The sequence below is a fragment of the Colobus angolensis genome, unplaced genomic scaffold (genome assembly GCF_000951035.1).
Source record: "Colobus angolensis palliatus isolate OR3802 unplaced genomic scaffold, Cang.pa_1.0 Scaffold6, whole genome shotgun sequence".
NCBI classification, from domain to species: Eukaryota; Metazoa; Chordata; class Mammalia; order Primates; family Cercopithecidae; genus Colobus; species Colobus angolensis.
Window position 1 is genome coordinate 8,085,120 of NW_012119598.1, and position 20,124 is coordinate 8,105,243.

General features: G+C 44.0%; 2 protein-coding genes across 2 annotated transcripts in view; one reads left to right on the top strand and one right to left on the bottom strand.

Annotated features, from left to right (window-relative positions):
- Positions 1-2,737, bottom strand: part of LOC105526800 (isocitrate dehydrogenase [NADP] cytoplasmic-like) — a 24,441-nt gene extending 21,704 nt beyond the window's left edge. The window contains 2 exon segments of the mRNA XM_011962905.1: positions 1,843-1,873; positions 2,159-2,737. Of these exon segments, the coding sequence (XP_011818295.1) occupies positions 1,843-1,873; positions 2,159-2,737 (610 nt within the window).
- Positions 2,262-19,286, top strand: LOC105526801 (desmoplakin-like). Its single transcript, XM_011962906.1, has 3 exons — positions 2,262-2,905; positions 16,674-16,776; positions 19,056-19,286. The coding sequence occupies exons 1-3, from the start codon at positions 2,736-2,738 to the stop codon at positions 19,284-19,286; spliced, it is 504 nt and encodes a 167-aa protein (XP_011818296.1). The 5' UTR covers positions 2,262-2,735.
- The last annotated feature ends 838 nt before the right edge of the window (positions 19,287-20,124 follow it).

Below are 20,124 nucleotides of genomic sequence, written 5' to 3' on the forward strand. Positions count from 1 at the left end.
TTTTTGTTTTGAGACGGAGTCTTGATCTGTCACCCGGGCTGGAGTACAATGACACGATCTCTGCTCAATACAATCTCCACCTCCCAGATTCAAGTGATACTCGCGTCTCAGCCTCCCAAGTAGCTAGGATTACAGGCGCCTGCCACCACATCCAGCTAACTTTTGTATTTTTAGTAGAGATGGGGTTTCATCATGTTGGCCAGGCTGGTCTCGAACTCCTGACCTCAGATGATCCGCCCGCCTTGGCCTCCCAAAGTGCTGGGATTACAGGTGTGAGCCACCGCACGGGCCCCTGAATTTCTTAAATCAAAGTTTTACTATAACATGTTTGAGGGCAGTGACTGGACCCTATTTATCTTTGTATGTTGTAGAGTATTTCCATATCCTAGGTTATAATTATTTGCTGAACAAATGAGATGCACAGAGGGAAAGCATCCTAAATGAAATTTTGTACCTTATGCACTTCCCTCCACGCATGTACTTCTCTCCTCCACCAATGGATATTATGGGCTGTTTGTGCAGAGGCTGACTTCCAGCCATTGACTCTGTTTGAGAAAACCACTGGCTTGTCTATACATCAGTGTTTGTACAGGTTGAGCATCCCTAATCTGAAAATCTGAAATCCAAAATGCTCCCAAATCCAAATTTTCTGAGCACTGACGTGATGACCACAAGCGGCGAATTCCACACCTGACCTCATATGATGCCTTGTAGTCAAAATGCAGACAAAACTTTGTTTCATGCACAAAATGATCTAAAATATCGTATAAAATTCCCTTCAGGCTATGTGTATAAGGTATATAGAAAACATTAATAACTTTCCTTTTTAGGCTTGAGTTCCATCCCCAAAGATCTTTCATTACGTCTACGCAAATATTCCAAAAATCCGAGAAAATCCAGAATCCAAAATATTTCTGGTCCCAAGCATTTTGGATAAGGGGTACTCAATCTGCATAATCATTTAAACACTTGTCTACTTTGCTTTTATTAAAGATTCGAGGAAATTGAGACTACGATGCAAATTATTGGTTGTGCTAACAGTGATAAACTTCCATCTCATTATATGTGTTTACTCCTTGAATTTAAGACTTTCAGCTGTAAAAAGAAAAAGAACAAGACATTTTGTCAAAAATTATGCCTTAAAGGGTCAAGGTGTCATGAGAAATGCTATAATATGACAAATTTTAGAAAGTCCCCCCCCTCTCTTTACAACATGAAAATGTAGTTTTTTATTTTTGTTTTCAGTTCACAAACATTTTGGAAACGCATTGTATCAGAAGGTAATTAGCGGCATTGTTTGGAAAGATGAAAAATTTATTAGAAAGATCTTTAAATGGCTTTTACTAAAGCGTCATTTAACAGTTTTCCATATTATAGAAACAGCTTTTCACGGATGGTGTGACTGGGTCTGTATCCAAACCCGGTTCGGTTCGTGGAGCCTACGGTGTAGTTAACACTCAGCCTTTTAACTGGGAGTGGTTCTGGAGCAAGTCGCTGGAATGTTCAAGCTCCGCGTCACTCATCGGTACCAAGCTGGTCTCTGTCTAGGGTTCTTTGCCACCCTCAGGCTCAAGTCCCAGGAGGCCTCCGCCGCTGACTTGGGTGAACAGCTCTGAGTTCCGGAGAGGGTTGGGTCTGCGGAGAAGGGCGCGAGAGACAAGCATCCGCAAGGTTCTGGTACAAACTTTGGAAACTGGACCTGGAGTTGAAATCTTTACTCCTCGTTTAAAAAGAGCATCAAAAGGGAAAAGATAAAATAAATTGGAACTTATATTTTTATGTTATCCCATGAAAAAATAGCTGTAGTGTTTTCCTCTTTATGCCAAAGAGATTAATATTTACCGTGAAGACTTTTCCAGGAAGTCGTGGTTTTCTGTAAAAAAAAAAAAGGTTTTACACATCAGAAATCGGACTTCTGAGGCAATTTCCTGAATACCTGGAATAAAACAAAACAGAACAAGCCCCCAAACAAAACTCTATCATCTAAAACGTTCCCTCCTCACTGTGGTTCTAGTCAATGCGTGGTAGGTAGCGTTTCCAGCGATGAACAAAAGTAAATATTTGACCAGTAACTCTCCAATCGAGAGGCCCTTCCATTCCAGCTATCTCCGCCCGGGGACCAAGGAAATCCTCAAAAGCCAGGCCAAGCATTCCCTACCCGAGCGGCCCCAGCGCGGAGCGCAGCGGCCCCCGCAAGCGCAAGTCCTCCCCGCGGTGGCCGCGCCCAGGGCGCTCGGGTCGCGGGGACCCCGCCTCGCCCGGCGTTACTCAGGCCTCGGTGGCGCAGGGCGGAGCCGCGGGCGGCGGGCGCAGGTGGGGAGGGGCGGTCGGAGCGCGTCGGTGACACCCGCGGGGGGGGCGGGGAAGGCGCGGCGGCCGCACCCCGCCCTGGGAAGAAACCGGCCAGGTGTGGCCTCGGCGCCCGGTGCCAGCGGGGAGGAGACTCGCGCCGCCGCCGACCAACACCAACACCCAGCCCCGACGCAGCTCCTCTGCGCCCTCGCAGCCCTTCGAGCCACAGCTCTTCCTCCCGCTCCCGCCCCCGGCCCGTCGCCGTCTCCGCGCTCGCAGCGGCCTCGGGAGGGCCCAGGTAGCGAGCAGCGACCTCGCGAGCCCCCCGCACTCCCGCCGGGTTCCCCGGCCGTCCGCCTGTCCTTGGCCCCCTCCGCCTTCTCCGCGCCGGCCCGCCTCGCTTATGCCTCGGCGCTGAGCCGCTCTCCCGATTGCCCGCCGACATGAGCTGCAACGGAGGCTCCCACCCGCGGATCAACACTCTGGGCCGCATGACCCGCGCCGAATCTGGCCCGGACCTGCGCTACGAGGTGACCAGCGGCGGCGGGGGCACCAACAGGATCTACTACTCGCGGCGCGGCGTGATCACCGACCAGAACTCGGACGGCTACTGGTGAGTACCTGCCCGGAGAGCGCGGGCTGCGGGGCCCGCGGGACGAGGAGGGACCGTCCTCCTCTGGGCGACGGGGAGACTCGAGTCCCGAAGGTGGAAAGGTTTTTTGCCCCAGGTCCCGAAAGAGCTTCCCGGCCGCGCTGGGAGCAGGACCCGGGTGTCCTGACGCGTGAAGGGACAGGTTGGCCCTGTCCTGCGAGCGGGCACTCGGTCCTACCTTTCTCCCCTCCCGCGAGCCCGGGCGGGTGGTCAGAGCGGGCGTCGGGCCAGCGCGGGGCTGTCCCCTGCCTGCCGGACCCGGCTGCAGTCGCCTTTGTCCCAGCCCGCGAATGGGAGGTCAGGCGAGGTGGGCCTGCGACCACAAAACCCAACCTCTCCAACGGTAATCAATGGAAAAGAGGAAAGGAGCGGGGCCCCGGCCCTGTCTGGTGGCCGAGTGGTGCTCGGGGCTCCGCAGTCTTTACCCGCTCACCCCCAATCCCCGGTAACCCCGAGACCACGACTGCGGCGGTTCCTGGACTCCTCGGCCACCCGAGGACGTTTGTATGAAGGCTGCACGTCCGGGCGGCGCGGGGTCCCGTCCCGAGGAGGCCGCGCTTCGGCTTCCCCGGTTCGGCAAACGAAACTTGCCCGCCGGGGTGGCTGCCGGGCCCGGCGCTCCAAGTTCGGCGGGGACTTGCCTGTTCCCCTCGGTCGTCCGCGCCGCAGCCCCCGCGGGCGAGCGCACCTGTGGCCCTGCCTCTGAGCCTTTTGTTTCCTCCTTTTTAAAAACACCGGATGAAAGACCCCAGTGTGCCTTGGATCGCAGAGCGCCAGCCGCGTGTCTGCTTTGATCCAGAATGTGTGGGCAGGGGAGTGTAGGGGGGAGGACGACGCTGGGGGCCCGCCCTGGCCTAGGTGCCCCGGGAAGACCCCCCGCTGACAGGGTCAGCTTCTCTGGATCCTCGCGGAAACAGACCGAGGGCGTCATTTGGGTGGGTGGGGAGAGACCCTGTCCCGGGTCTCGGGAGCTGGACTCTGGATGCCCACGTGGGCGGTGCGCGTTTTGCAGCGCCCCCCACCTCCCCGCCCCCTGCTAGTTCTTCCCGTGTTGGGCTTTTGGGAAAGAGGCTGAGCGTCGGGAGGTTCTTTACCAGGCGTTGTGGCCCTAGGCCTGGGAGGAGCAACCTGAATGCGCTCCAGGGCAGTTTTGTTTTGCAAGCAGTTTTGAAGGCGGGGACTACTCGAGTTGCAACCTGTTTTCTGCTTGGATTCATTTATTTCTGGAGCATCCTGAAAATCTATTTTCCCTTTTTTTTCTTTTTTTGAGTTAGCAAAGAATTGTCTCAATCTTGGAGTTCTTTGTTTCCTGAACGAAACGTGTCTGGGGATTTCCAGGGAAAATGTGCCAAACAATAGGAGGAATGAAAAGTTGGGTTTTCATTACATTTGTTTTAAAATTTTGCCAGCCATTTAAATCTGAAATCTAAATTTTCTCTCGCAGTCTTCCAGGATTTGAGACGCACATCTATCCTTTAAATGTGCGGGTTACACATAGTTTAAATCCAAGTCAGATGGAATGGGAAGGATTCTTTAGCAGCTCTTTTTGGCATTTTTATGAACCGAGTATTTATTTTGATTATGATTTATAACTATGCTTTTGCTAGCCTGGATTTCTTATCTTTTAAATAGACAATAATCAGTATTATTAATCGAATATTTCACTCCCTTGGTTTCTTATACCTTTTGTAGAGAAGTAAAACTTTAATAAATTCATTGGTTAATGAACTGCATCAAGATACATGTTTTATTAGGATTCCTCACTGAAACATTTAATTTTGGGCAGGCTCCATGTTTTTTCATTGTGTAGTATCATTTCTTGTGTTCTGTTTTTCCAACTTAAAGCCTACTTATAAAACTTATCAAGTCTCCCGTCCCTGGGAAGGGACAAGAGACCCAAGTGAAAAATTACCTGACTTTGAGGAAGGATGTTTTCTCTCCTCATTAATGTTGCTCTGCCCGGCAGCAGGGCGTCAGGTTCAGGGCTAGAGTTGGGAGGCGGTCATTCTTTCTGGGGATCCTGGCAATGGAGTTTCCTCCCGGGCCTGTCCCAGCCTGCAGTGGTGCTACTGACTACAAAATAGCCCACAAATGCTGACTGCTGCGTTTTCAAGTAATAGCGACTGACTGAAGACAGGGCATGTAGCAGTTTTTCTGGTGGCATTCTGGTTTTGTGTGGAGGGATATGTTTGGCCGTGGCACGCATTTTGTAGAAGCAGGGTACCCTCTATGCCCAAGGGAACCACTGCCCTCTGCTAAGTGAATGATGAGTAAGAATTTCGTAAGTATTTTTCTGACCCGAAGATTTTCTAAATAAAGGTTTCTGTAGTTTTCTTCTTTTCTTTCTTTTTTTTTTTTAAGCTCCAAAACTAGTATAAAAACTGTTGGTTGACTTTAAACTCATTTATTTCAAAAACTGCTATTTATGGCTGAATCATTAATAGATTGGTGATTTTTGAGCTGAGTGTTTTGTATTGAGCCCATCCCTAAATAAAGTAATTTGAATGTGTATAGGGTCCAACTCTTAGTTTTCCTTTGAAAATGACTTTAAAACAGCTCTCTCTCTCTCTCTCTGTCCTTTCCACGAACGGCACTTACCCATTTTTAGGACAGTATTAGATCTCACTGTATCGTAATCCCCCTTTTTTCCCTTACCACCCGCCTGTTCTTTGTGTCTTTATTTTAGATTGAATTGAATCTGCAACTACTTAATTTTGTTAACCTTTGGTAAATGTTACAACCTTGATAATGAAATAATAGACACCTTTGGTAAATGTTACAACCTTGATAATGAAATAATAGACATGTACATGTCTTGAAATGTAAATTTTGGATTCTTCTTGGATAGGATGTTATAGTAATACTGTTTTCAATTACAGCAGAATTACTCTAGTCTTATTCCTGTCATTAAAACAAATTACAAATCTGTAGTGAAATTTGTTAATCAAAGTAACAAAGTCTCACAGTTAGATCTTTCACCCATCAAAGGGTGGATTTGTGGGAGGATTAAAAGCAGAAAATAGTCATTAAGCTTCAGAAATATGTGGTTATAATATTAATGCTTATTTTTCTTCAGATCTCATGATTTCAAAACTGAGATACATGTGATCATTATTTCATAAACGTTTTAAAGTTAGTCTTAAATTAGGTTTTAAGAGAAGCTTATTTCTTGCCATGAGACAAACAGGTCCATTTGCCTGAATTTTAGAGCAGGGGGGCCCCTAAGGATCACTTAGCCTGGGCAGAAACCCCACATGCACACTTCAGAGACAGGAAGCTGCGGACGTGCCCAAGATCCCAGAATCCACTTATAGCTGGGTTGGCCTGAGGACCCAAGGATCCTCACCTTGGTTTCCCTGTGCCTTCACAGCCTGACTTTTAGAATGGACAGGCCTGTCATTACACCATGAAAGTATCTCAAATTCCATTAATTCCTTCATTCAGCAAGTGTTTATTGAGCATCGGCTGCATTCTGTGTTGGGTCAGGGGAGATCAAGGTGGAAATCTATAGCCTTGAAAGGAGCGTAGGCCCTTCCAAGGAAGATAAGTACACGAAGACTAGCACACAAAAGCGGAATGCGCAGGAGGGGTGTACATGACTTCAGAGACTTCACAAGGAGGTGAGAGAACATCTGTCGTGGGGGCACTGGGAAGACTTTATAAAGGAAGTGGTGTCGAACTAGACTTTGGAGTATTTCAGCTGTGTGGAGATGGGTGGGCAGAGAGCCTTCCAGGGGGAGAGATAGAGTTTGAGAGAAGTCTGCGAAGCCTGTGGAGTGATCTCCTTTTTGAGCATTCCCTCTGAGCAGGGAGGCAGTAAGATGAAAGGAGGAAGCATCCTCTTTGACCAAGGCATTCGAGACGTTGAATGCCCTGGAGAGGGATTTGGATAGGCAGAGGGAAGCTGGGGCAGGTTTTCACTGAAGCCATTGAAAGTCTCCTCCATTAGAGGAGCAGGGAAGTTAGACGATCATAACTGAGCTTCTGGACTCTTTAGGCATTGGCTTAAGGAAGCCATTGCATCAGTGAAGGAGGGAGGGAATGAAAGTCTGAACCAGGGTGAGGGCGGTGGATGGGAAAGTAGGTATTGCCAAGGTGGAGTGACAGCTTCAGCTAAGAGTTGGGTGCGAGAGGCAAGGGAGAGTCCGAGAAAACAGGCCCAGAGCTTGAGTGACTCATAGCATAGATAGTCTAAACACTTTTCTGGGAAACGATTGCAAAGCAAGATTTAGTTGAGCTTAGTATGTGGCAGGTAACATTTACGTGATTATTAAATTTAACTTGTGTATTTTATAAAAATATCAGGTCTGTGGTTCATAATAGTTACCATTACCCGGCACACACACGGTGATGTGCCTGGTATAGTAAGTTCGTTATCTCAAGCCTCATAACAAACTTCCCAGTTTACAGATGGGAAACTGAGGTTAAAATATTTAAATGACTTGCCTAAGGTCACACAGCTAGTTAAGTGGTTAAGCTAGATTTGAATCCAGTATACAGCAAGGATCCAAGAGAAGATTAAACCTGCAGTGTGAGAATTCACCTTTTCTACTTGTAAACCCTTTTTGATCTGAGTTATTACTTATTTTGAATCTGTTGAATTCCTCAGCCTGCATTCCTGTGAAATATTTCATAATCATTCTTTCATTAATACTCTTGTAGAGTTTCTATCTGTTTAGGAAAAAAGAAAGTCAAGTTGATTCTGCATTAAGCCAACTAATTGTTAGTCAGAGCTATTTAATGGGACAATACAGCTTTCAACAGTCATTTTTTTCTCTAAATATGGGCATAATTTCATTGCTCAGGTGATGGAAATGTCTTGGAAAGGGGAAAACTGCTGATGCCCCTGATGCCTCGATGCTGACTTCTCAGGGTGGAGCAAAGGAGGGTTTGGGTGTGAGACTTGGGGAGTGTGTCTTGACTCTCAGCTAACCAGTCTTTCCAGACCAGGAGGTTCTAGAAGGAGTGGTTTCAGTCTGGAGGCCTTGTTGCTGCAGCTAAGAGCAGTGCCACACCCCGTGATTTTCTCCATCTCCCTCCTGCTGGGCTGGTCCCAGTGGCCCTGCCATTTGAAAACGTTCAGGTGTGGTTCTGAATTTGAAGCCGTGGCCCCACAGATCCTAAGACTCAGACATGAGCTGCTCATTTGAGGTGACATCTTGTAAAATACTAGCGCAGTCCAATAATGTATACCTCGCCACTGACACCTTGGGCTGGAAGGGCTCATGAATGTGAAATCTACATTTCATGAAAATGAAGACAGTTTAGTGAGAAGCTGCAGCAAACAGATCTAAGGTTCTGCTTGGAATTACATTTTGTTTGTTTGTTTTGAGATGGGGTCTTGCTCTGTGGCTCAGGCTGGAGTGCAGTGGCATGATCATAGCTCACTGCAGTCTTGACCACTCAGGCTCAAGTGACTCTCCCACCTCAGCCTCTCGAGTAGCTAGGACCACAGGCATGCGCCACTATACCCAACTAATTAAAAAAAAATTTTTTTTGTAGAGACAAGATCTCACTATGTTGCCCAGGCTGGTCTTGAACTTTTGGGCTCAAGCGATCCTCCCACCTTGGCCTCCTAAAGTGCTGGAATTACAGGCAAGAGCCAGTGCACCTGGCCTTTGAACTTACCCTCAATAAGTTTCTTTCGTGCTGTTAAAGTGTATCACTCTCTATGAATTGTCTCAGTTATATTTGAGTCTTGTAAGGAACCTTAGGAACTCCTGAAAATACTTCACACTTAATACCCAATCCATTACTTCCTTCTCCTCTCTTTTTTTTCTTTTCACCCCACCCCCATTTTGCTGGGGGACGTCCTTAAAGTTGTGGACTGGGGCAAAGACAAAACACAAAAATGAAATTTTAGCCGGGTGTGGTGGCTCATGCCTGTAATCCAGCACTTTGGGAGGCCGAGGCGGGCGGATCACAAGGTCAGGAGTTCCAGACCAGCCTGGCCAATATGGTGAAACCCCGTCTCTACTAAAAATACAAAAACTATCCGGGCATGGTGGTGTGCCCCTGTAGTCCCAACTGCTCAGGAGGCTGAGGCAGGAGAATCGCTTGAACCCGGGAGGCGGAGGTTGCAGTGAGCTGAGATCGTGCCACTGCACTCCAGCCTGGGTGACAGAGGGAGACTCCATGAAAAAGAAAAAAGGAAAGAAATTTCAGAACCATAACAACAGCAGCAGCCTCCGCAAGTAAAAGCTATTGTGAAGTGAGGCCTCCGCCTCTGCAGTGCCCCTCTGAGCCTCACCTCAGCACCAGGATGGGGGTGTTCTACCTGTCCTAGAGGCAGAAGCTCCAGGCACTGCCAGTGGATGTCACTTTAAGTTGCTCAAGGTCACAGGCTGTATAACTGGAAGTGGCTGAGCTGGGCGTGGACTCCAACTGTGCCCTACTTCAAAGCCCTTCTGAAGTTAATGATATGTGATCAGTTTCCCACTACCCCGCAAACACAATCTGCCAAACACTCAGTGTGAAAGTCAAGAAAACCGCCTGGAAAAGAAGCAGAGCTTTTATTAGAGTACTGTTTCTGTAGCTCCTGGGTGAAGACAAAATGCAGGATCAAAGGAGGCTGTTTTTCTAAAATCTATAGAGAAAAAGCATCCACCATGTTTGTTCACTGCTGGAGTGGGAAGGGGGAGGGGACAGCTGTGCTCTCTGGTTGAGCTTTGAAATCAGGGTAATGCGATGAGCCAAAATATCTTCAGATCGGTCTTTTGTTTGCCTTTGTTTTTCTTCCACTTTACTAAGCCAAACAAACATACATTAAGTACCTTTTGTGTGCAGAACCTTACGTTGTTAGGTTAAGCGTTTGTAGGAGTCCAAGATGACTAAGACATGGGACTTTGCTCTCCAGGAGCAGGTAGCCAGGTGTGTATAAACTAATGTAAGAGAGGAGAGGATGCATAGGTGTGATATGGAAAGCTCCATGCAGAAGGCTGTAACTTTCGAAGTTTTGAACTTTTGAAGGATGGTTAACACGGCATTTCAGCTGATTTATATATAGGGTGTTTAATGAATTTGTTTTTTTGTTTTTTTCTTGAGACAGAGTTTCGCTCTTGTTGCCCAGGCTGGAGTACAATGGCATGATCTCGACTCACTGCAACCTCCACCTCCTGGGTTCAAGCAATTCTCCTACTTCAGCCACCCGAGTAGCTGAGATTACAGGCATGCGCCACCACATCTGGCTAATTTTGTATTTTTATTAGAGACAGGGTTTTTCCATGTTGGTCAGGCTGGTCTTGAACTCCTGACCTCAGGTGATCCTCCTGCCTCGGCCTCCCAAAGTGTTGGGATTACAGGTGTGAGCCACTGCGCCTGGCTAGTGAATCTTGGAGGTTAAGTATCATCCTTAAATGAAGTATTAAAAATGTATTTTCTTTTTATGCAAGATCCTTTCAAGAAACTCAAAATACTACATGTGAAAAATGCTTTGAAAATTATAAAGAGCTAAGCAAATAGGCCTTATGGTCAATATTAATATTAATGCATTACATAACTGTCATAATTCCTAATACACATTTCCTGAGTTTTTTCTAGGCAGTTATTCTGTGAACCTGAAAACAGAGAGACATATGAATCTTTCTGGCATATGTACAAGAGCCTGTATTGATTGAATGAACAAAAGAAAGAGGAGAGAGAGGAAGGGAGAGGCAGAAAGAGGAGGGAAGGAAAGAAGGAGTCCAGTTGGAGAGAAAATATATAAACAGAAAGAAATGCAAAGTTAGGGGGCGTGGTCCAACTGTCTAATGAGCAGTGTAAGTTATTATAAAAGTATTTTTATAAAACAAAGAGAGTCACTCTTCATTTCAAAACTTTTTTTTTTTTTGCCTATAATGTCCCTCTTTGAAATATTTGTCTTGTATTTTTTATGTTATTTTTTTCTTTATCTTTCTGAAAGTGTGAACTTTTTTTACTTTATCTTTCTGAATATTTTTATTTTTTTAAGATAAGGTCTTGCTCTTTCGCCCAGGCTGGAGTGTAGTGGTGCAATCTTGGCTCACTGCAACCTTTGCCTCCCAGGTTCAACCGTCTCATCTCAGCCTCCCAAGTAGCTGGGACTTAAGGCGTGTGCCATCATGCCCAGCTAAGTTTTGTATTTTTTTTCTGTAGAGATGGGGTTTCGCCATGCTGCCCAGGCTGATCTTAAACTCCTGGGTTCAAGTAATCAGGTGGCCTCTGCCTCCCAAAGTGCTGGGATTACAGGCATGAGCCACGGCGCCCAACCTTGTCTTGTATTTTTAAAAATAATATTTTTGGCAACACATGTAAAGCTTATGCCTTAGGACAGCTAGTTTTGGAGTCCTATTTTTAAAGAACAATTTTTTTCGAAGGTAGTAAAATAAAACCTTGAAATCTTGGTAATATTGTTCACACATTCATGTGGTCCGTCTTTGGATTAGAATGCAGAACTTGTTTTCTTTTAACCACAGATGAAGGGCTCTCTATGCAAATATTTGCAACCCTTACTTGTTTAAACAAGTTTTAGCATGAACTTTAAAAAAAAGTATGTACAGGTAGGTTCTTTGTAGTATGACTCATTTATCTCTCAAAAGAGTTAAAAACTTTTAAGGATGAGGTTTTTTTTTAAAGGGCACCTATTACTTTGGTTTAGAAGTCAATATTCTTTTGATAAATTTGACCCAAATGAGTTATTTTCTTTTTCTTTTTTTTTTAAAACACATGACATCTGCTATCTTCTGTGCCACTGAAATGGGATTTAAAAATTGAACTTCATGGCTTGTTACTTTAATTCGTAACATGATTTGAAAATCTCTCAACCCCTAACACCCATATGTAGCAGTATTAAAAATTTCTTTGAGGCTAGGGGTTTAAAAAATTTTTATACACTTGTTAGTAAGTACATCATTTTAAAATTATTTATTTATACATAATAGAATTTTGCATTTTCCCAAACTGTACTATATGAATTAAATTTAATTCAATTACCATGAATATATTTATTTACCATGAACTTAACATAGACATTTGTATTATTTTCAGTAAGGAAGAATGACTTTGGTGGTTTCCTAAAATTGAGTTACAGAATGAATGAGGTAAAGAAATCTTACATACCATTTAGCCCAACAGATGGAGATAGAAATTTCTGAGATTAAAAAAAAATCTAAAATTATGTGGTCAATTTAAAAAAAAAATATATATATATATAATCTGACTTAGAAAGGTTTGAATTACAGCTTTTAAAAACATGCTTTTCCTGGCTGGGTGCGGTGGCTCACGTCTGTAATCCCAGCACTTTGGGAGGCCAAGGTGGGCAGATCACTTGAGGTCAGGAGTTTGAGACCAGTCTGGCCAAAATTTGGTGAAACCCTGTCTCTACTAAAAATACAAAAATTAGCTTTGCGTGGTGGCAGTGTGCCTGTAATCCCAGATATGTGGGACACTGAGGCAGAAGAATCACTTGAACCCAGGAGGCGGAGGTCACAATGAACTGAGATTGTCCCACTGCACTCCGACCTGGGCGACAGAGTGAGACTCCTTCTCAAAAAAAAAAAAAAAAAAATAGGCATGTTTCCTGAAGCAAGCTCTCCTGGCTCTCGTGCTGAAGAATCCAGTGCTACACATACAGCTGGTGTCTGTCTGACATCAGCCTGAACCGATGGGTCGAAATCCTTTCCCCTGAACTTCCTCCCTGATTAAGTACAGCGAGTTCTGTGTGGATTCTTCACTGGGCTAAGACAAGCAAACTGACCTGTCAAGGTGGATTTCCTATACCTTAATTGGCCTGAGTCTCCCTCTGTCTTGTTTTGATGGACTGAGTCATTCACAAGATGTATACCTAGTTCCCTTTCTCGCCTCATTCTGTTTCCATAGGGAATTCTTGGCCACACCTAAGACTGAAGTTGGATTCTTACAGATGAAAGATAGAAGTAGACCTTGTTTTAAGGATCAGATGCGGTCTTGAAAAGTTGTGTATATGATGAAATTTGGTTAATCAGATCACACTTCCCAATAGACAAATAGTGATATCAAAGATTCTTTATTTCATTGTTCCAACACTTTAGCTTTTTATGTTTTCAACCCTTTAAAGGATTAGATTTTTGTGCATTCCCCATTCCTATGCAGTTGTTAATTTATTTACTAACATGCCATACAAAACATTTAAATGTTCCAGTGGATATCAGGAACATATGAGACAGGGCGCGGTGGCTCACGCCTGTAATCCTAACACTTTGGGAGGCCGAGGCAGGCAGATCATTTGAGGTCAGGAGTTTGAGACCAGCCGACCAACATGGTGAAACCCCATCTCTACTAAAAATACAAAAAAAATAGCTGGGTGTGGTGGCGCATGCTTGTAGTCCCAGCTACTCGGGAGGCTGAGGCAGGAGAATCACTTGAATCTGGGAAGCGGAGGTTAAAGTGAGCCAAGATCACACCACTGCACTCCAGCCTGGGCAACAGAGCAAGACTCCATCTCGGGGAAAAAAAAAAAGAACATATGAAAATCTTTTAGAAAAGCACGAATAATTTATTTGGTATTATTAGCAGCATATGAAGTTACCTGTTTTTTTTGTTTGTTTTTTTTTTTAGTTCAGATATGGGTAGGCAAGGGGAGGCAGGTAAGGTATCTTCTCTATAGGATGCCAACTGATCTCTAGAGAAATAGGAATGTCTTCTAAAACTAGGGGGAGGGAATTAAAACATAGAGAAAACCCACCAATGTTTTAAGCCAAGGTTTGGTTGCCTTACCTCCTTTATCCTGGATGTAATTCATTTCTAACTGTTGTATAACTAGTCTAAGTTCTTGGGTAAAAAGAAGCTGGTGAGTTTTATATTTTGTGGTCAAATGAATTTGGTCTCATAAATTCACTTTGAAAAATGTGTGTGTACACTTCGGTGCATTCATTCACAATTGTGTGAATAAAAAACATTCACACAGTTCGGTGCGTTCATTCACGATTGTGAATGAACAATTGTGTTTGTCCTCCCTGTCTCTGTTTTTTAATACATTTTAATTCTAGAATAGTTTTAGATTTGTAGAAAAGTTACAAAATAGTGCAAAGTTTGTGTATACCCTCACCCAGTTTCCCCTGCCTCCATCATTTTGTTTTCTTAACAGCTGGGGTTTATGCTGTGTTGCCCAGGCTAGTCTTGAACTGCTGAGCTCAAGCGATCCGTTTACCTTGGCCTCCCAAAGTGCTGGGATTACAGGCGTGTCCCACCCTCATCTTATAGCTCAGTTTGTGATCGTTTTTACAGCAGCACACATTGTTAAATAATTTAGGAAACCCTGACTTTCCATTGTGCTAAGAGACAACTCTTTCATTTATCTGCTTGGGACTGGCATTCTTTGTGGGAATCACCCTCAGAGCCAAATTGCTGAACAGAATTTTTTAATGTTTCAGAATAAAGGTATTCCTATGTCCCTTCAATAAAGAAAACAAACATCATTACACGGGACCTTCCTAATTTTTTAATTCATTCTAGGGTTCTAAGCGAGGTTGCTGGGTTTCGTAATGTTTTCCTTTGTCTCTTGAATTTCTTTCCTCTGTTTTATAACAGGTATGTTTTGGAAGGTGTTCTAAGTCAGTTGGAATTCCTGTACAAGTTAGGACAACACATGTGATCTTGCTTATATCTCAGCAGTGTGAGGAATGGACCTCATTTCCTGTATAATCTGGAGTGGAAGACAGAGACTGGTTGCATTGGTGATGGGTGGGGGCAGTCCTGGTTTTGAGAGGTGGATGACTCTGGCACCACCTCACCTTTACCCGCCTGGAGGAGCTTGTGTCTTCTTCGGGCAGTAGTTCCCAGGGAGGTCTGGGCTCCTCACCCACATTCATCTAGTCCTGGCTTGTTGAGGAGTCTTGCCTGCAGGGAGGAACCCCAAATGGGTGGCCAAAAAATAAAGTGCTTTCCTATGGTGAGACAGTGCAGGCAGGTGCTGCGGAAGAGTTCCCACATTACTGTGATCTTATCCCATCTATGCATAATGCAGCCATTGTTTGTCAAACTTTTTTTTTTAAACGGTGAAATTCTTTCTTTAAAACACACACACACACACACACACACACACACACACACACACACACACACACTATCCAGTTGGTTAGACAGGCATCAGATAAAAGCAGGCTCAGGCTGGCCCTGACTGAAGGGCTGGGTAGGAAGAGCCAATTTCTTGTAGCACATCCGTGAGGACTTTTCACAGATGTTAAATAATCACTTGGTCTGCTTTAAACTTCTCTGAAACCAAACTATAGTGGGCTGTGCTGTGGCATAGTATATCTTGGTAAATTTAAAAGCCAGACATTGGTTATGCCTTGCTTGAAGAGCAAATGAAACTCTGTCATCTCTTTCTTTAAGATACAGACCGTCTGCAACATTTTTCGTCAACACCACTGTTGTTTTAAGGTTTCTTCTAGGAGTCTTCCGGAAAAGTGCCTCATTTGGAATGTACATTGAATGAGCTTCATTGTAGGGAAAAATAGGTGTTCTAGGAACGTCTTGAAAGGAGAATGGGTTTGTTTTGCAATAAAGATAATGTATTTAAATTTTCTATCACTTTCTTCACACCATGATTTTTAAAAAACCATTATTGTCTTTTACAGGAATTACAGAATATATATAAATAAATATATATATATAAATAAATAAATAAATAAATAAATAAATAAATAAATAAATATATATATATATTTGCAGACAGGGTCTCACTCTGTCACCTAGGCAGGAGTACAGTGGTGTGATCATAACTCATGGCAGCCTCCAACTCGTGGGCTCAGGTGATCCTCCCACCTCAGCTTCCTGAGTAGCTAGAGCTACAGACACGCATCACAATGTTTGGCTAATTTAAAAACAATCTTTTTTTTTTTTTTTTTTTTAAGACAGGGTCTTGCTCTGTTGCTCAGGCTGGTCTCCAACTTCTGGACTTAATCAGTCCTCCTGCCTTGGCTTCCCAAAGCACTGGGATTACAGGCGTGAACCACTGTGAATGGCCAATACTTTTGTAGTGTAAGCTTTTTTCTCCTCTCCTACCTTTCCTTCAGCCAGACTTGCCAGTGGAATCTTCATGCTCTGTGTCTGACACCGTGAGGCCTTCCTGCAGAGGGACTTGTGGTGTTGGGGACTGTCATTAGGGACTGCTGTGGGATGAAGCAGGAGTGAAGCTGAAATAGCTCTGTGTCATTGTCATTGCCGGAAGTGTGTTTTTATAACTCAAAGAGATATATATCTGGATTGGATCCTGGACCTGGGAGGGGAAAACTTGCTGTGAAGGACATTATTGGGCTCATTGGTGAAATCTGAACAAGTTCTATTAATTGGAAAATTGTTCATGTCAATCGTAAATTTTCTGATTTTGATCATTGTTTTGTAGTTATATATAAGTGAATGTTTTTATCCTTAGGAATGATATGCTGAGATATTTGGGGGTTAAAAAGGCATGTTTATTCTCAAATGATTCAGAAAAAAATAATATGTATACAGAGATAAATACATGCTGAAATATTTGGGGGTAGAAGGGCATGGTTATTCTCAAATGGTTCAGAAAAAAATAATATATACACGTAGATAAATACACACACATCTATGGAGAGTGGAGAAGGGGGATAAAGGAGACATAAGAAAATGTTAACAATTGGGATTCCGGGTAAAGGGTCTCACAGGAGTGGTTTTGTCCCGTTTTTGCAACTTTTGCAAGTTTGAAATTATTTCAGAATTGAATTAAGTTATTTTATGTCTGGTTTATTTGTGTTTGCCTCCTTAGTCAAACCGGCACGATGTCCAGGCACCAGAACCAGAACACCATCCAGGAGCTGCTGCAGAACTGCTCCGACTGCTTGATGCGAGCAGAGCTCATCGTGCAGCCCGTAAGCTTTCTCTGTTCCCATCGCTTCTCCCAAAGCCCTGGCCACACCCAACTGTGCTCTGGTTAGCTTCTGCTGCCCGGGGCCACCCCATTCACTGACCTCTGTCACGGAGTGTTTAGAGATGCTGTTTTTCAGAACAGACTACAGAGAGATGTGTGTCTTCTTAACCTATTTGTAATGTTGGTTTAACAATGGGAATCAGCTTTCAAACACTTCTCCGTCGTCCCCCAACAAATGTTTACATTATAGATTGCCGCCTTTTTGGAAATAAAGCAATTTATGATTTACGTGACATTTTGAAACTTTCCATTCTGAGAAATGCAGCCTGGCATGTTTCTGTTCCTGGGTTGGGATGGATCTTCATGTGCACCATCAATTTAGTATGATTTTTTTTTTTCAAGGAAAATGACTATATTGAGATAACAATTCTATCCAGGAAACAGAAAAATCGGGAAAAATAGGCAGTGGAAAATTGAGGAGAAATGGTAACATTTGCGAGAACCCTGAGATGTTCCTTGAGATAGCTGAGACATCCTAGGATCTCATCAAATCCAGATTAGAAATCATGGAGTTCGTGGTATTTGCTGTGTGAAGTCTTCATTTTAAAACGCTAGCATTCACCTTTGCTCCAAGTGTGCTAAAAACAGAATAGAGAATGGTGGGGCCGTAGCCATCTTTTCCATCCCTTTCCTGAGTTACTGAATCTTTTCAGCGAAGTCTCCCTAATGCTGACATTGGTATCAGGGTTACATCTGGAATCTGCCTCATTACAAAGTACCCCTTTTAAATAACCTATATTTGAAACAGATTTTAACCAAATGAATTTACTGGTTCTATTTAGATAATATTTTAATGTTCTAATTTCTTAATTTAGATACTGTGTGGGTTCTAGTTCTGAGTTTCTTTATCCAATTAAAACAATAATGTCACTTTAGTCCATGTTTAGAGATATTTGGGGCTCAGCAAACTAGGTTGGCTCCAGTTCTAATTGTTTCAAGCGTCTGATTTGAAACATACTCCTTGAAATGTTCCTCACAGTGGCCCAATTCCTTTACACAAAACAAAATAGTAGAACCAGTGACTTAATAATGAACACACACACACCAGTCATTTATGGTGACTATGGATACATTTTACATGTAGCTCTGAAAATTTGCATGGCCTCATGTTCTCAGTTTATTTTTACTTATATGCATCAATGTGCAATAAAAACAGGTTAGGGAAATAGTGTCATATTTGCTAACATTTCTGTTTAGAGAAATGAGGTTCATTTGGCTAAATTCAAGTAAAGGCAGCAGATAGAAAATTCCAGAGAATTTTGCTTCAGGTGGCACTGAAGCAGAGGAGGAAGCTTTCTGTTTTTGTTTTTATTTTTCTAAATACAAAACCCTTTTTAAATTTTGAAATAGTTATAGACTCGTAAGAAGTTGCAAAAATAGTGCAGAGGGGTCTCTACCCAGTACCCAGCTTCTCCCAGTGGTGACATCTTATATGATTATAGTCATCATCAAAACCAGGACATTGATTGGCCCAATACAGTTAACCAGGCAGAAGCCTTCTTTTTAAGAACTGAAGCATTGGCCGGGCATGGTGGCTTACGCTTATATTCCCAGCACTTTGGGAGGCCGACGCTGGTGGATCACTTGAGGTCAGGAGTTCGAGACCAGCCTGGCCAACATGGTGAAAACCCGTCTCTACTAAAAATACAAAAATTAGCCTGGCATCGTGGCACATGCCTGTAGTCCCAGCTACTCAGGAGGCTGAGGCAGAAGAATTGCTTGAACCCTGGAGGCAGAGGTTGCAGTGAGCCGAGATCGCACCACTGCACTCCAGCCTGGGCAACAGAGCAAGGCTTTGTCTCAAAAAAAAAAAAAAAAAGAACTAAAATGTTATGTTTCCATAAGATATAGGAAAAACTCAGTTTGTGCATAAGAGGCCCCATCAGGCATAACCGTACAGTGTCCCTATCACAGTGAAATTCCCATTAGATGAGAGTTGTGTGTAAATATGAAAGATCAGCATGTAACATATTGAAGCAAGGGGAAGGTTAGCATTTGGTAAATGTGCCTTTAAAAGCCAAGCAAATTTAAAAGATAATCCACAAACTTTGGTTCATGAATCTCCCTCTGTTTACCTTCTTATCTCAATAACATCATTTTCAGTGAGGAAACTTACAGTTTTTGTCAGGTTTACAGTGGAAGCTCTTGCTTCCATTAATGCACACGAAGCTTTTCTTCCCGGTAGTATGTGTTTTCCTTGATGAGAACGCTTTCTTTCAGGAACTGAAGTACGGAGATGGAATACAGCTGACTCGGAGTCGAGAATTGGATGAGTGTTTTGCCCAGGCCAATGACCAGATGGAAATCCTCGACAGCTTGATCAGAGAGATGCGGCAGATGGGCCAGCCCTGTGATGCTTACCAGAAGAGGTATTGTCCACAGAGCACGGATCGGGCAGTCCCCATGAAAAAGAACACCACATACCCAGTTACACTCAATTCCATGACCTAGGTCTTCCTTTGAAGGCAGCACAAATGTTCCCAAGGAAAGGCTTGCTTAGTTGGTATTTTGCAGCTTTATTATGTATCTCCAATACAATAAAGTGATCGGTTCATTATAGATGTTAACTGTACCTCACTTCAGAGGACAGAAAGGGCTTTTTTTTTTTTTTTGAGACAGGGTCTCTCTGTCACCCAAGCGGGAGTGCAGTGGCACAAATGTGGCTCACCGCAGCCTTGACCTCCCGGGCTCGAACAATCCTCCCACTTCAACCTCCCAAGTAGCTGGGCTATAGGCATGTGCCACACCTGGCAAATTAAACAAAAATTTTTTGTGGAGCCAGGGTTTTGCCGTGTTGCTCAGGCTGATCTGGAACTCCTAGGCTCAAGCAATCCTCCGTCTTGGGCTTCCCAAAGTGCTGGGATTACAGGTGTGAGTCGCTTAAGGGTCTAAAATATCAAGTCAAGCTTAGTTGAATAAATACAAAAATGAGACCCTTAGAGTTGGAAGCAGAGACTATAAGGCAGAAAAGTGTAGTCTGAATTTGTTCTGCTACTGCCTGGGGTCCAGGGTACTAGGAAAACTCCCGGGACAAAACTCATGAGAAAATGAAAGTTGCAGCCGAGCGCAATGGCTCATGCCTGTAATCCCAGCACTCTGGGAGGCCGAGGCAGACGGATCAGGAGGTCAGGAGATTGAGACTATCCTGGCTAACACGGTGAAACCCCCATCTCTACTAAAAATACAAAAAAGTAGCTGGGCGTGGTGGCGGGCACCTGTAGTCCCAGCTACTCTGGAGGCTGAGGCAGGAGAATGGCGTGAACCCGGGAGGCGGAGCTTGCAGTGAGCC